The sequence below is a fragment of the Vulpes vulpes genome, chromosome 3 (genome assembly GCF_048418805.1).
Source record: "Vulpes vulpes isolate BD-2025 chromosome 3, VulVul3, whole genome shotgun sequence".
Classification (NCBI taxonomy): Eukaryota; Metazoa; Chordata; class Mammalia; order Carnivora; family Canidae; genus Vulpes; species Vulpes vulpes.
This window is the reverse complement of record NC_132782.1, coordinates 92,436,097-92,451,104: the sequence shown is the minus strand read 5'-3', so window position 1 is coordinate 92,451,104 and position 15,008 is coordinate 92,436,097. Positions and strand designations below refer to the sequence as shown.

The following is a 15,008-nucleotide window of genomic DNA, read 5'->3' as shown; positions in this document are numbered from 1 at the left end:
CACCTAAGAAAGGAGTACGAGACTGCTTGGCAACCAAGCCGGCGCGGCGTCTCTGCCAGTCTCGGCGGGGGAACGCCCCCCCCGCCCCCCACCTCAGAAGCTCTCGCGAGATCTGAACCATCGGTCGGGCTTCCCTGGAAACCAGTGAAAGCCGCCTGCGGCGCCCTTCTTCCCGGTCTTCCCACCTCTGCCAAGGTTGTTAGACACACTCGATACCCTAGAATGTTGCATTCAGGCCTGGGGTTCTTGGCGGCTTCGGTCCTTAGGTGCACACCCCCTGCCCCCCGTAGGCCTGAATGGAGGCCTTTGCGGGCGTTTGGAACATCGCCCCTGCTGGTTTCCGTGTTCCCCCTCCCAACCAGTCTGCCTCCAAGCCCGCCTGCCGTGAACTTTGTAAAATTACATCTGTGTCACTCCGCTATTAAAAACCCTGCCAGAAAAGAAATGTTGGGAAATATCAGGAAGGGAGACAGAACGTAAAGACTCCTAACTCTGGGAAACGAACTAGGGGTGGTGGAAGGGGAGGAGGGCGGGTGTTGGAGGGGAATGGGTGACGGGCACTGAGGGGGACACTTGACGGGATGAGCACTGGGTGTTTTTCTGTATGTTGGTAAATTGAACACCAATAAAAATTAATTTAAAAAAAATAATAAAATAAAAAAAAATAAAAACCCTGCCATATCTCCACATGTCTCCTCTGTAAAACCTAACTCCTCGGCATTCAGGTTGGTATTCAAGATCTTCCACTTGTGTGGTTTCAGCCCTGCGCTTCTTAAATATTGCTTCCTTTCCCTGGAATGCTCATCCCCACTTCTACCCCCACCCACTTGTTAACATCTGCAAGTCAGAACACTTCAAGGATGACTTTCTTCCTGAAGCCTTCCCTGAACTTCCAGCCTGAGTTAGAATCTACTTCTTCTGAGCACTTGAAACTAAGAACTGCTTAAGGATAAATAATCACTCAACTACATTACCTACCCTGTGCTGAGTATGGGGGATAGAAGGATGAATAAAACAAAGTCTCTGCCTTCGGTGTTTATGGAGAACACAGACTTTGAACAAATTATTACAAGTGTAGGAAAGACTATGCAGGAACCATACATACAGAAGAGAATCCTACCTGTTTGAAAGGCCTCCCTAAACAAGTGGCAGCTCTGTTTATATTTCTTAAGATTTTATTATTTTTATTTTTATTTATTCATGAGAGACACAGAGAGAGAGAGAGAGGCAGAGAGAGAAGCAGGCTCTATGCAGGGAGTCCGACGTGGGACTCGATTCCAGGTCTCCAGAATCACGCCCTGGGCGGAAAGCAGGCGCTGAACCGCTGAGCCACCCAGGCTGCCTGGCAGCTATGTTTAGATCTAAGGACTGACTTGGAGTAAGCTAAGAAAGGAGTGGGGGATGGTATAGGAGCCAGAGTCTTCCAGGCAGAGAGAAGAGCATGCTCCTAAATCCTTGGGCATTCAAGAACAGAAGTAAAGTTCTAGCGAGTCTGAAGGTAAATAGCAAAATGCAGAGCAATGAGGTGTAGAATAAAGACTTTTCCAAATTCAACTTTCTACCTCTCAGTGCCAACAGGAGCCTGGCACACAAGCCTCACTAAATACTTTGATGAACAGTGTCCTTGGAACATGATGTGCTCTTCACAAGATTTTAGAGTCCCTCAAGCTGCTACCTCCTTGTCAATAAGGCCAACTCCTACTCATCTTTGAAGGTCTTTCACATTTATGTCCTCAGCCAGGCCTGCACCCAATAACCACTCCCTTCCAAGGGGGCTATTCAGTTATTCACTCATCTTAGCTTTTCCTTTCATATGTATATATTTATATTTATTCATATATATTTATATTTTTTATCACAATCTTTTTTACCATACTATGATTTTTAAGATTATTCATTTATTTATTTGACAGAGAAAGAGAGCGGGGGAGGGGCAGGCAGAGGGAGAAGTGGGCTCCCCACTGATCAAGGAGCCTGACGCTGGGCTCCATCCCAGGACCCTTGGGATTGTGACTTGCACTGAAGGCAGACGCTTAACCAACTAACTGAGCCACCGAGGTGCTCTTGACTATGAGATTCTTAAGAACAGAAACTAGATCTGACTTCAGGTATATACTTGTACATGTTCGTAGAGCAAATGGACAGAAGTCCTTTTCCTCCTTCTGCAAGCATCTATTCCAAGCCTCCCATAGCGGGAGACCCTTCCCATGGTGACTTTCACTGTTCCCAGCTGAGTCTCCTCACTGATCGAATCAGGGCAAGCAGGTCTTGCCTTTTGAAGTGGGGTTCCAGCCACCTGGCTCCTCCCTACCTCTCCTCCATCTCTCATGTTACATTTCCCCTTGCTAATTCACTTGGCTCTAGCCACACTAACCTTCTTTCTGTTCCTCAAATATGCCAAGCTTATTCTCACCTTAGGCCTCTGCAGTTCTGTCTAGAACACATTTCCTCCAGATTTTCAAATGGCTAATCCTTTCTCATAATTCAAGATTCATTTCCAGTACTATTTCCTCAGAGAGGCCTTCCCTACCCACATAAAAGCAGCCCCCAAGGAGTACCTGGGTGACTCAGTAGGTTAAGCACCTGACTCTTGCCTTTAGCTCAGGTCATGATCTCAGGGTCATGATCTCAGGGTCTCAAGAAGGAGCCTAGCGTGTGGCTCCAGCCTCAGCAGGGAGTCTGTTTGAGAGTCTCTCTCTCCCTTTTCCCTCTGCCTCTCCTTCCACCCCCCCTAAAAAATAAAAATAAAAATAAAACAGGAGAAATAAGCCGCCAACTACAGCCACTCTATTGTATCATCTTGCCCTATTAATTTCTTTTTTTTTTGCCCTATTAATTTCTTTATCTGCAATCATCTTGTTGATTTACTTGTTTACATTTTTTACACTCTTAAAAGTTCCATAGCAGCCAAGATTTTTGTTTTGTTCACTACTGCATCGCCAATACCTAGAATGGTGCCAGGCACATAGTAGGGCCCACACAACCGAAGTGGGTATTGGAGATCTTGAGTTTAAGTATCCAGGCACTTGCCCCTTTTCCTTGCTCTGAGGAAAAGCAAAAATTTTGAGCCAGATGTAATCCCAACATCCGAATTATGCCCTGGCCTCTGAAGACTGAGACTCAAGTTTGAGTCCTGGCTCTGCCACCAATTTCCTCATGTAATTTTCGTTTCTGAAAGATAATTTGGTGCAAAAGAAAGAGCATGAGCGTTGGAATCTTTGACTTACCAGCTTTGTGACTTTGAGCAAATTACTTAAATTCTTTAAGCTTTGATTCATTTGTCAGAGGGAGACAATATTATTGATCCCAACAGGGCTGTTATAAAGAGACATAAGGATCACAAGCACTTACTGAATGTTATTTCTCTTTTCTTTCCTTTCTGAATCTTAGTTGCCCCATTCATAAAATGGGAGAAATGGGTACCTTTTTCAAGAGAAGTGAGAAATACAGATCTTTATACAAAATATCCCATTTTTAAAAAAGATTTTATTTATTTATTCATGTGAGACACACAGAGAGAGGCAGACACAAAGGCAGAGGGATAAGCAGGCCTCCTGTGGGGAATCTGATGTGGGACTCCTGGATCTGGACCTGAGCCAAAGACAGATGCTCAACTACTGAGCCACCCAGGCGTCCCCAAAATATCCCAATTTTTAAATGTGGGAGATTAAAATGTGTAAAAGACCTCTATTTTTTAAAAACTAACTTTTAAAAGTAAAAATACCCTGAGGGTCAAACAGGATACTTCTGTGGACTGATTTGACCTTCTGGATTTGGGCTACTAATTTTCCACTTAGGCTATTTGTTGACAGGGATGCTATCCCATCCCTTACTGTATAACTTAGGCAAATCAGTTTTTTCTCCCTCAAGTTCAATGAGCTCATCTGTAAAATGGACTCCCCCCCACTTGCGCGGATCAAAGATGAGGTGTATAAAACGCTTTAGTGTGATGCTGGCGCATAGGAAGCGTACCACACAGTAAGTGGTAGCGGTAGCTAGGGTGGCTGTTGATTTGGGAAGTACGTATTCAAGAGGCAAGACATCCCAGAGACAAGGAGATTGGGAAGGCGAAGCCGGAAAAGGAGGAAAAAATGGGAGAGGAAAAAAGAGGGAAGGGAAGAGGTGAGCAGGCAACAGGGTCCGCCCTCCAGGCGGGGCGCCAGCGAGAGGCCCAGGCTGGGGCGGGAGCGCACGTGGCCTACTTTGGGCGGAGCAGACGCGCCTGGCCGCAGCGGAGACCTCAGAGGCGGCCACAGGAGACGAACCTTGAAGGTAGGTTACAACTGGACTGCGAGGACCTTGGACACCGGGATGGGTCGGCCCGGGGATCCCTGGGAGTTGGGGTACAGCTGAGGGCGCCAGATTCGGGCTCGCCACCCTCCCGGGGCAGTTCTGGCCGGACGCCTGGGTCCTCCGGGCCCCTCCCCCTTAGGGGCGGGGTTAGATGATCTGACCAATGAACGGCCGTTGACGGGGCCCCGCCCCACCCCGCCCCCGGAGCCGCGGCCTCACCGAGTGCCCAACCGCCCGGCGCCCTGGCCAAGGGCTGTGGGAGCGCGGAATCTGCGGCTGGTGAGTGCGCGCCCCCCAGGGTCTCCGGCCGGATCCCGCCCCCAGCCCGTGCCCTAGAGCTCAGGACCGCTGGCCCAGGCGCCGAGGAGTGACTCAGCGCGGGGAGGGTGGCGACTTGCTGGGGCTGGAGATTCGAACTGTTCAGGGCCTTGAATGCCGGGATGAGTGGAGAGAACGAGTGCCTTCGGAGCTGATCCTGGGGCTGGGCTGGGGTGAGGGAAGAGGGCAGGGCAGGGCGGGAAAAGCCAAGGTTCCACTGCCTTGCTGGGGTCAGGGCTATGGGGCGGAGGATAGGGGGTAGGGGGTAGGACGGGGGCGCGAGTCCTGAGCTTTTGACCCAGCACGTCGCCCTAGGACACCAAGATGCCTGGTGAACAGCAGACAGAGGAGGAGGAAGAGGAAGAGATGCAAGAGGAGATGGTGCTGTTGGTGAAGGGTGAGGAAGATGAGGGTGAGGAGAAGTATGAAGTGGTGAAACTCAAGATCCCCATGGACAACAAAGAGGTACGAGTCCCGCACCAGGGGGCCTGGTTATCCTTAAGTCTGGTCAGGTCCCCCTCCCTCAGACAAGCCAGCGATCCAGCCCCTACTTTCCTTTGAATCTGAGACCTAGAATCTCAGGGTTGGTGGCCCATCCTTCTGCCCTACTGCCCATGCTGCCATCATACAGATGTCACACCTACTGTGCCAGCTCTCCTGGGTTTCCGTGGTTCCCCATGGAGCTTGATGTCTAGCAGGATTAGACTGAGGAGTAACCACGCAGCTACAATCCCGCGTGATGGGTGCAGGCACAGGAGGTGTGGAAGCCCAGAGCTGGGAACTTAATGCACACTTCCTGGTGGGGGGAGGGGTGGCTAGGTAGGCAACAGCAACAGGAACAGCTGACTCTTAGTGGCATTTGCTCTGCACCAGACACTATTCTAAGTACTGCAAATCTGTAATATAGATAGTATCTGATCCATTTTACAGGTGAGGAAACAGGCCTGGAAAACTGGACAGTTTGGTGACTGACCCAAGGTCTCAAAGTTATTAAAGGGATGGCTTAGCTGAGACCAGTGGGGATCTGAGATTTAGAAGGGATTCAATTCATTACTCAGAGGAGTATGTGGGGCACTGGGAGAAGTGAAGGCAGGTGGTTCAGTCACGCTGTAGCATAGATGAGAGTAGGGTGGTTGGCAGGCTGAGTGGGACCTCTGGGTTTTATCCTGAGGATTTTGAAGTTTTAAAGAGAGGAGTTTTAAGGAGATCTGAATGAGTTAGATTACTCCATTGGAGATCCTAAGTGCCACCAGATCTGTTTCTACTTCCCAGAACTCTATAGAACTCTTAGCCCCAACCAGAGGAGCTGTGAGTCCAACTGGAAGACTCCTGTTGGGCGGGGTTTCTGGGCGCAGGCTGATTTCTTCCTGCGAGGAGCCAGTTCTCTGGGAAAGACAGCTCTGCTGCCCCCTAGTGGGTGTGGTGGGCCCAAAGGGGAGGGGGCTGGATGCTTTGGCCACCATTCCAGTCAAAATAACTGTTTAGTTCCATTTTCCTCAGGCCTCCTTGTCCTGTCATCCTAGCTCAGCCTGCCTCTTCTGGCTCAGTGGATCCCCTGATCTCGACCTTTGGCCTATAAGTTAAGAACCCAGATTCCAGGGGTGCCTGGCTGGCTCAGTCAGTAGAACATGCAATACGTGATTTTGAGGTTGTGGGTTCCAAACCCATGGTGGGTGTAGAGATTACTTAAAAAGATGAAATCCTTAAATACATGAAAAAAAAAAAAGCACCCAGACTCCAGAGCTTAGGTGGACTTCCCACCCTAAAACCTTCCAGTTTTGTGACCCTGGGTAAGTTTGTCAACCTCTTTGTGGCTCAGTTTCCTCATTTGTGAAAGGAAAATCTTAACAGCACCTACCTCTTGAGGTTGTGAGGACTAAATGAATTAGTACTTGTAAAGAGTTAGAACTGTGTCTGGTGCATAATGAACACTATGTAAATATTTGTTGCTGATATTCATTCTTCTCCCTATGGTTCAGAACCTTGCACTAGGTCATCCTTCTGGAGATTTTTCAACTCCTTTTTATCAAAGAATTTTCTGGGCTGAACCCTGGAGCTGGGAATGAATAAGGAAGGCAGCCTGGAGGCCTAGGCAGGTGACTAAGGTCAAACAACTCAAGGCAATGGGGAAGGCTTCATGGAGGTGACTTGACTTGGTCCATGAAGACGTAGTGGTCATTTGGCAAATGGAGGAGAAAGGGCATCCCAGGAGGAGGAATAGCAAACTTAGAGACTCAGAAGAGATGAGGCCTGAGAAGAGGTGGAGCCAGATAGTAAAACGGCTTTGGAAGCCAGCATACGAATTTAGACAGAGCCTCAAATTGGAGGGACATAACTGGGTTTTCTATTTAGAAGAATCATTGGCTACTATGGGGAGACCAGGCCAAGTAAAGTTGATAGCTTGCTCTAAGGTTGTGACAGCAGTGGAGAAAGGATATTTGGGAACCCTGACTGGACTGGCTGGAGGTAAGGATAAGGAAGTAGAGAGTGGGCATGTCTATTCATTGAAAGTATGTAGGGCTAGACTCTAAATGGTATTATGTAGCAGTGAAAAGCATTGGTTCAAATCCTAACCACCATTTACCAGCCTGGCCTCGGCTTTCTCATCTATAAAGAGGGGTAATGAAACTTAAGGTCCTCGAATGCCAGTCTGAGACGTATCATCTGGGTTACTGGGTTTGGGGGTGGAGGTTGGAATTGAGAATTGGACACAGATATCCCATGCACTTTTAGCATTGTGCCCACAGCATAGCTCATTAACTTGCTGTGTGGTCTCCCTGAGACTCAGTTTCTATGATATGGTGATTTCAAAAGCTCTTTCCAACGCTGACATTCTGTGACTCTTTGTTATCCTCTGGTCAGTTATTGTCCAGCATAAGCCTTAATAATGTTGCACTCAGGGGCTGGAATATCCTCTCATTGCCTATCAAAATCCAGTCCATCTTTAATGAATAGAAAAGGATTTCTTTTTTTTTTAAATTTTTATTTATTTATGATAGTCACACAGAGAGAAAGAGAGAGGCAGAGACACAGGCTGAGGGAGAAGCAGGCTCCATGCACCGGGAGCCCGACGTGGGATTCGATCCCGGGTCTCCAGGATCACACCCTGGGCCAAAGGCAGGCGCCAAACCGCTGCGCCACCCAGGGATCCCCTAGAAAAGATTTTCTCAGAGGGCTCTATGCACATCCAATCCTGTCTCTTTGCTTAAAACCTTGAGTGGTTTCCTGTTCCTTCAGGATAAAGTCTCAGGTCCTAAGCCTGGCATTCAAAGCTCCTGACGATCCCACCTCATGTCCTGTCTTATCTCTAATCACTCAGTACCTATCCCATGCCCTGACTTCAAACACACTCGACCATTTCTCATCTCTTAAGACTTTGCCCATGTGGTCTCTCAGCCTGTAAAACCCTCTTCACCTTTTTCCCTTGCTTTCTCCAGGAGTAGCTCTTGTCTCTTCTAGATCAGGTTTCTTAACTTTTTTTTTTTTTTTTTTTTTTAGGTTTCTTAACTTTTAACATGCATAATACAAATCACCTGGTGATCTTGTTAAAATGAAGATTTTAATTCTGCAGGTCTGGGATGGACCTTGAGATTCTGCATTTCTAACAAGTTCCTAATGACACTGATGTTGCTGATCTATAGGCCACAATTCCTGTCTCTAGGAACAAGAGAATGGGGTCATTATTTTATACTTTGTACTGAAAAGAGGGGAGATTCTAACTGCTAAAAGAGACTAGGGGAGGGAGACAAGCTGTATAGGTTATCTCAAACTTGTCAATGAGATAGAATTGCATCATGGATAAGAGAATAGGTATTTTGGACAAGGAAAGACTTTCAGTTCAAACCCTGCCACTGCCATTGATGAGCTGTAGGGCCTTGGGTAATCGCTTTACTGCTGAGTCTTATTTCCTTGTTCAAAAATTGAGCAGGTGGTACCTAACCCAATGGGCTGTGAGAGTTTAAAATGAGAACATGGGAAAAAAGCACTTAGAGCAGTTCTTGGCACATAGAGAATCCTCAGTGAATGGTAGTTATTGCTCTTTTTTTTCTTCAATATTTTATTTATTTATAAATAATAATAAAGTGTTTCTCTGTGTGAGAGACACAGAGAGAGAGAGGCAGAAACATAGGCAGGGGGGAGAAGCAGACTCCATGCAGGGAGCCCGATGTGGAACTCGATTCTGGGATTGTGGTATCACAATCTGAGCCAAAGGCAGACGCTCAACCACTGAGCCACCCAGGTGTCCCGTAGCTATTGTTCTTAATTAGGAAAGTAATGGCTGGGGGAAACATATGTTTGCCTGATTTAAAAAATATATATTTAAGCAGGAAGACAAAATCACAAACTTCAAATAACTTGGATTTTTCTATTATTATATTACATTGATTGTATATTCATAGTACCCTCTTGTTATGGTCCAAAAACCATTCTAATGTTTAAGTTTACCTGTTGTAGAATTTTTTTTTTTTTCCTGTTGTAGAATTTAAGACATGGAAGGGCCTTTAATGATCAACTGACTTGGTATTTGCCAGGCTTCAGTGACATGTATATCAATCACTTGTTGTGCTCATCTATTTTTTTTTTTTTAATTTATTTATGATAGTCACAGAGAGATAGAGAGGCAGAGACACAGGCAGAGGGAGAAGCAGGCTCCATGCACCGGGAGCCCGACGTGGGATTCGATCCCGGGTCTCCAGGATCGTGCCCTGGGCCAAAGGCAGGCGCCAAACCGCTGCGCCACCCAGGGATCCCTCATCTATTTTTTTTTTAAAGATTTTATTTATTCATTCATGAGAGATACAGAGAGAGGGGCAGAGATATAGGCAGAGGGAGAAGCAGGCTCCTTGCAGGGAGCCCGATGTGGGACTTTATCCCTGGACCCTTGGATCACTCCCTGAGCCGAAGACAGACACTCGACTGCTGAGCCATCCAGGCATCCCTGTGTTCGTCTATTTACTGCTTTTCTTTTATTTTAAAGATTTTATTTATTCATGAGAGACACACAGAGAGAGGCAGAGACATAGGCAGAGGGAGAAGCAGGTTCCCTGTGAGGAGCTTGATGCAGGACTCGATCCCAGGACCCTGGGATCATGACCTGAGCCAAAGGCGGATGCTTGGGCAGCCTGGGTGGCTCAGCGGTTTAGTGCCGCCTTCAGGCCCAGGGTGTGATCCTGGAGACTGGGGATAGAGTCCCACATTGGGCTCCCTGCATGGTGCCTGCTTCTCCCTCTGCCTGTGTCTCTGTCTCTCATGAATCAGTCAATCAATCAATCAATCAATCTTTAAAAAACAAAAAACACAAGCAGATGCTCAACCACTGAGCCACCCAGGTGCCCCTCTTTACTGCTTTTCTTCAGATAGATTTGCATCGCTTTTTTGAATAAATCTGCCTTCATCTAAATAATAATAATGATGGAATTGTGGATTTTATATGATCTATTGTTTTTCTTATGTCCATGAAAATAAATACATAATGATTTTAAAGGATAGTTTCCCTACATAATAACCTAGAGTCCTCTTGCATCTTGTGGTGTGCATGCTCAAGTTGGAAAATTTTGATCTCACATAGCCTTCCTTGGGACAGTGAAACAGGAGAAGGGAGTGACTTGCCTGGGTTCTTAATGAGCTAGACCCTGCCTGTCTTACCAAGATTTTTCTGGGAGGGTTCCTGGCTGGCTCAGTTGGTAGAACATGCAACTCTTGATCTCAGGGTCATGTGTCTGAGTCCCATATTCAATGTAGAGATTACTAAAAAACAAAACAAAACAAAACAAAAAATCTTCCTGGGGCATCCAAGGCATCCTGAAGTTGGAGATACTAAGGCTACTCACATGAATAATTCCTTTCTCATAAATCAGTGAACCCAGCATATGGAAGCCCTCAGGCTCATCCAAATCATCTTACATAAGGGTGCCAAAGAAAAATGGGCCAGAAGAATGAAAATATAATGAGAAAAAGTCTCTCTACAATGGCTGATGTGTCCAAATAAACCCAACAGATGTCAAAACCCAGGCAAGATTGGAAAGTATGACTTTGAAATCAGACTGTTGCCAACCTGTTGTGGGGAGTTTTTCTTTTTTCTTTTTTTTTTTTTTTAAGATTTTTATTTATTTATCCATGAGAGACACACAGAGAGAGGCAGAGACACAGGCAGAGGGAGAAGCAGGCTCCATGCAGGGAGCCGGATGTGGGACTGGACCCCAGGACCCCAGGATCATGCCCCCAGCTGAAGGCAGACACTCAACCACTGAGCCACTCAGGCACCCCTGCTGTGGGGAGTTTCTTGTTTTAAAGTATCAAGTTGTAATTTAACCTTGAATCCCTCTTGGAGAGTATCAAGGACTTGGAGTCCAGCCTTTGTCACATCTTGCCTGTGCTAGTGTGGGGAAGCAGTGTAGTCTACTCGTTAAAGGAGAGTGCTCTAGAGTCAGTCCTGACACCCCTTGGCTTTGTGAATCTCACCTCACTGAGCCTCTGTTTCTCAGCTATCAAAAGATACCCAATTTAAGGGGGGTGACAGGAAGCTTCAGTACGAGAGTATACATAAAATAGCACTGTCAAAGCTTACACTATAACGTTACCACTGTTATCGCCAGAATTCCCCTGGCTGGTCACTAATATCCCAAACGGCCTTATTTTTCAGTTTCTTAAAGATTTTATTTTTTCATGAGAGACAGAGAGAGAGAGGAAGAGACATAGGCAGAGGGAGAAGCAGGCTCCATGCAGGAGGCCTGACGTGGGACTCGATCCTGGGACTCCAAGATCACACTCTGGGCCGAAGGCAGGTGCCAAACTGCTGAGCCACCCAGGGATCCCCTTTACAATGGTTCTCAAAGGACTTGAAGTTGTAAAAAAAAAAAAAAAAAAAAAAGGACTTGAAGTTGTCCTCCTTGCAACTTAAGAGCCTTAGTGTCCTTGTCACTCACCCTGTAACAGTTTCTTTATCTAGATGAGAATAGTAATAATTCTTTGTGGAGATTGAATATGGGGAGAAGGTAACACTTTCTTGTCCTTAATGTGTGCCAAATATTTGATTTGGTCATGAATTAATATACCTGTCTGGTTCACGGTAGGTGTTCACTATCACTTTTGCTGGGATGAGCATTCTCTTTTCTAAGAAGGGAGCAACGTGCCCCCAATATTCCTCTTCACTCTTCCCTTAGTAAAAATATTTCCTCTTCCCTTGCCTCTTACAAAGCATTTTTTTTTTTTTTTTAAATCTCTAGAGGCTCAGGCCTCATGAAACCAGCTCGTTTTCAATACTTTCCATTTCAGGCCTTGCTTTCTTCACAACTTAAAAAATGATAGGTGCTTGCTCTGAGAAGTTTATCAAAGAGCCTGGACTTGGTCCCAGCCTGGCGTCTAAGACATCATGCCCTCCTTGATCTCCTGCCTCACTGACTGCTCCTGCCAGTCTTTGCTGGTTATTCATCTTGTTGCTCCATGTTCTCTCTGCCCATTCCTGGGGTGATCTCATCTGGACTCAGCCTGAAAAACCATCAATAGGCTGATAGCTTCCCAATAAACATCTCCAAGCATAGACCTCTTGCAGCTCCAGATGTGTCAAGGAGAACTGCAGATATGCTCTGAAACAAATTTCAACTACCACCTTGCTTCCCCAATGCCTTCATTGCTACAGATGGCCACTCCACCTTTGTAATGGCCAAACTCAAAATCCTTGGTCATTTGGACTCCCTCTATTTCATTACACTTCATATCCAATCTATTATCAAATCTGTTTCTCAAACTGCAAAATACTTCCAGAAGCCGACCACCTTCACTTTCCACCTGTAACCTGGGTCTGAGCCACTGTCTTCTCTTCAGAGATGGCTGCAGTACTGTAGCCTCCTCACTGGGTTCCTGCTTCTGTCCTCTCCTCTCCTTTCTGTTCTCAACCCGAGCAACCTGAGGGTGACTTTGAAAATGAGTCTGATCTGTTCCGCTCCCTGCTCCAAACCATCTGACATCTCTGTTGGTTCCCCGTCTCACTCATATTACTTGGCCCTAAGCTAAGCGATCTGCTCCAAGACCACCCCATCCATCACTCTTCCCTTCAAGCATTCTGCCTGAGGCACTTTTTTGGTGCCATTCCTGGAACTCAAAGGGCAAACTCCCCGCAGGGCCATGTGGTTCCCTCTGTAGCCTGCTCTCTCACGTCCTTTAGGTGTTTGCTCTCGTTATCAGTAAGATGTAACAATCCTATTTAAATTTGCAGCACCCCCTCCCCGCCCCAATACCAGCACTCTATCAATTTTTCCTGAAGCAGGATTTTTTTTTTTAAGATTTTATTTATTTATTCATGAGAGAGAGAGAGAGGCAGAGACACAGACAGAGGGAGAAGCAGGCTCCATGCAGGGAGCCCGATGTGGGACTCGATTCTGGGTCTCCAGGATCCGGCCCTGGGCTGAAGGCGGCGCCAAACCGCTGAGCCACCCGGGCTGCCCAGGATTATTATTATTTTTTTTTAACTTAATGTTGAATCCCCAGTGCCTACAGAGTCCGGCCCAATTGATATATGCCCAATTGATATTATCAATTATGCCCAATTTATATGCCCAATTGATAACGAATAGCTAGGAAGACACTGGGCTTGTCTTAGACGCCTAATACGTGCGTTAACATACTCTCGTTTAAAGCGCACGACCGCCTTTGCTCTTACAACGGGGACCAAGGGGCTGCAGCTTGCGGACACCCAGGCCTCCGCCCCCGCGCGCGGCCCTCAGGACTGACGTGTCCCTCCTCCCCTCTCCCCGCAGGTCCAGAAGGAGGCGCCCGCGCCGTCTGCCGACCCGGCGCGCCCGCACGCGTGCCCGGACTGCGGCCGCGCCTTCGCGCGCCGCTCCACGCTGGCCAAGCACGCACGCACGCACACGGGCGAGCGGCCCTTCGCGTGCACCGAGTGCGGTCGGCGCTTCTCGCAGAAGTCGGCGCTGACCAAACACGGCCGCACGCACACGGGCGAGCGGCCCTACGAGTGCCCCGAGTGCGACAAGCGCTTCTCCGCCGCCTCGAACCTGCGGCAGCACCGGCGGCGCCACACGGGCGAGAAGCCGTACGCATGCGCGCACTGCGGCCGCCGCTTCGCGCAGAGCTCCAACTACGCACAGCACCTGCGCGTGCACACGGGCGAGAAGCCGTACGCGTGCCCGGACTGCGGACGCGCCTTCGGCGGCAGCTCGTGCCTGGCGCGCCACCGACGCACGCACACGGGCGAGAGGCCGTACGCATGCGCCGACTGCGGCACGCGCTTCGCGCAGAGTTCGGCGCTGGCCAAGCACCGACGCGTGCACACGGGCGAGAAGCCGCACCGCTGCGCCGTGTGCGGCCGCCGCTTCGGCCACCGCTCCAACCTGGCGGAGCATGCGCGCACACACACGGGCGAGCGGCCCTACCCGTGCTCCGAGTGCGGCCGGCGCTTCCGCCTCAGTTCGCATTTCATCCGCCACCGTCGCGCGCACATGCGGCGCCGTCTCTATATCTGCGCCGGCTGCGGCCGGGACTTCAAGCTACCGCCTGGTTCCACGGCCACCACTGCCACCGAGCGCTGCCCAGACTGCGAGGGCAGCTGAGCCGCCGTTCTTGTCGCCGCGGGGCCGCAAGCGTCCGGCTGGGGTGGGGGATTGGCGTGCACGCTGGGACCCCCATCTGGGCCTGCGTTAACCTGGCCCTCTTGGCCCTCCATCCCGGGCTGGGAAAGGGTGGGATGGCAGGCCTGGCTGCCTTGGAACTAGGAGGCAGGGAGAATCCCCTAACTGGGAACCCTGGAAACAGTACCCACTCCCCGCTCACTACAATCCCTTGACCCGTGTTAGTGAATAAAGTATTATATCTTCGCCCCACCCGTGCCCGTGAATAAGGTGGGGGTAAAGGAGGAAAGGTGGCGTTTTACCCAGGCTTAAGTGACTTAAATGAGTTACGGAGCCCAGCGGGACTGTGGGCCCAAAAGGGTTCCCTGAACTGGCTTTATGTGTGGGGAGTACTCATAACTTCAGGTCTGGAAGGGTGCACAAATAGCACGTTTGGATCAGTCACCCTTTTGTTTGGTGAGCAGGCATAAACTTCAGTCAGTCTATGAGAGATGGGCTGGCTTCATTTCTTAGCTGCGGGTGGTGGTGGAGAGGAGGGCACAGGATGAGAACAGGATAGGCACTGAAGCAGCGGTAATTATGTCCCAATCTAGACACGTCGGGTGTGAGGTAAACGAGGAGGGGGTCAGAGGTGATTGGAAATAATAGGTTGGGGATATCAGGTCTGGAGTGCAGGATACCATCTCTAGAAGAGGGTACCCAAGAAATCGCAGCCACAAGTGGAAAGAAAACTGTCTTTTCTGGGAAATCTAGAGTGTCTCATGGAGGGAGTGGTCAGCTGTTAGATGCTGTATCTGTAGCTCAGGGAAA

At 48.7% G+C, this 15,008-nt stretch overlaps 1 protein-coding gene across 2 annotated transcripts; it reads left to right on the top strand.

Moving 5' to 3' along the window:
- Positions 1-4,146: 4,146 nt before the first annotated feature.
- Positions 4,147-14,450, top strand: ZNF771 (zinc finger protein 771). Of its 2 annotated transcripts, none has more exons than XM_026011169.2 (3): positions 4,147-4,272; positions 4,927-5,076; positions 13,368-14,450. In XM_026011169.2, exons 2-3 carry the CDS (start codon positions 4,936-4,938, stop codon positions 14,178-14,180), a joined length of 954 nt encoding a protein of 317 aa, XP_025866954.1. In that variant the 5' UTR covers positions 4,147-4,272; positions 4,927-4,935; the 3' UTR covers positions 14,181-14,450. The 2 variants fall into 2 exon arrangements, with proteins under 2 accessions (XP_025866954.1, XP_025866953.1); XM_026011168.2 differs by lacking the exon at positions 4,147-4,272 and adding an exon at positions 4,280-4,572.
- Positions 14,451-15,008: the final 558 nt, after the last annotated feature.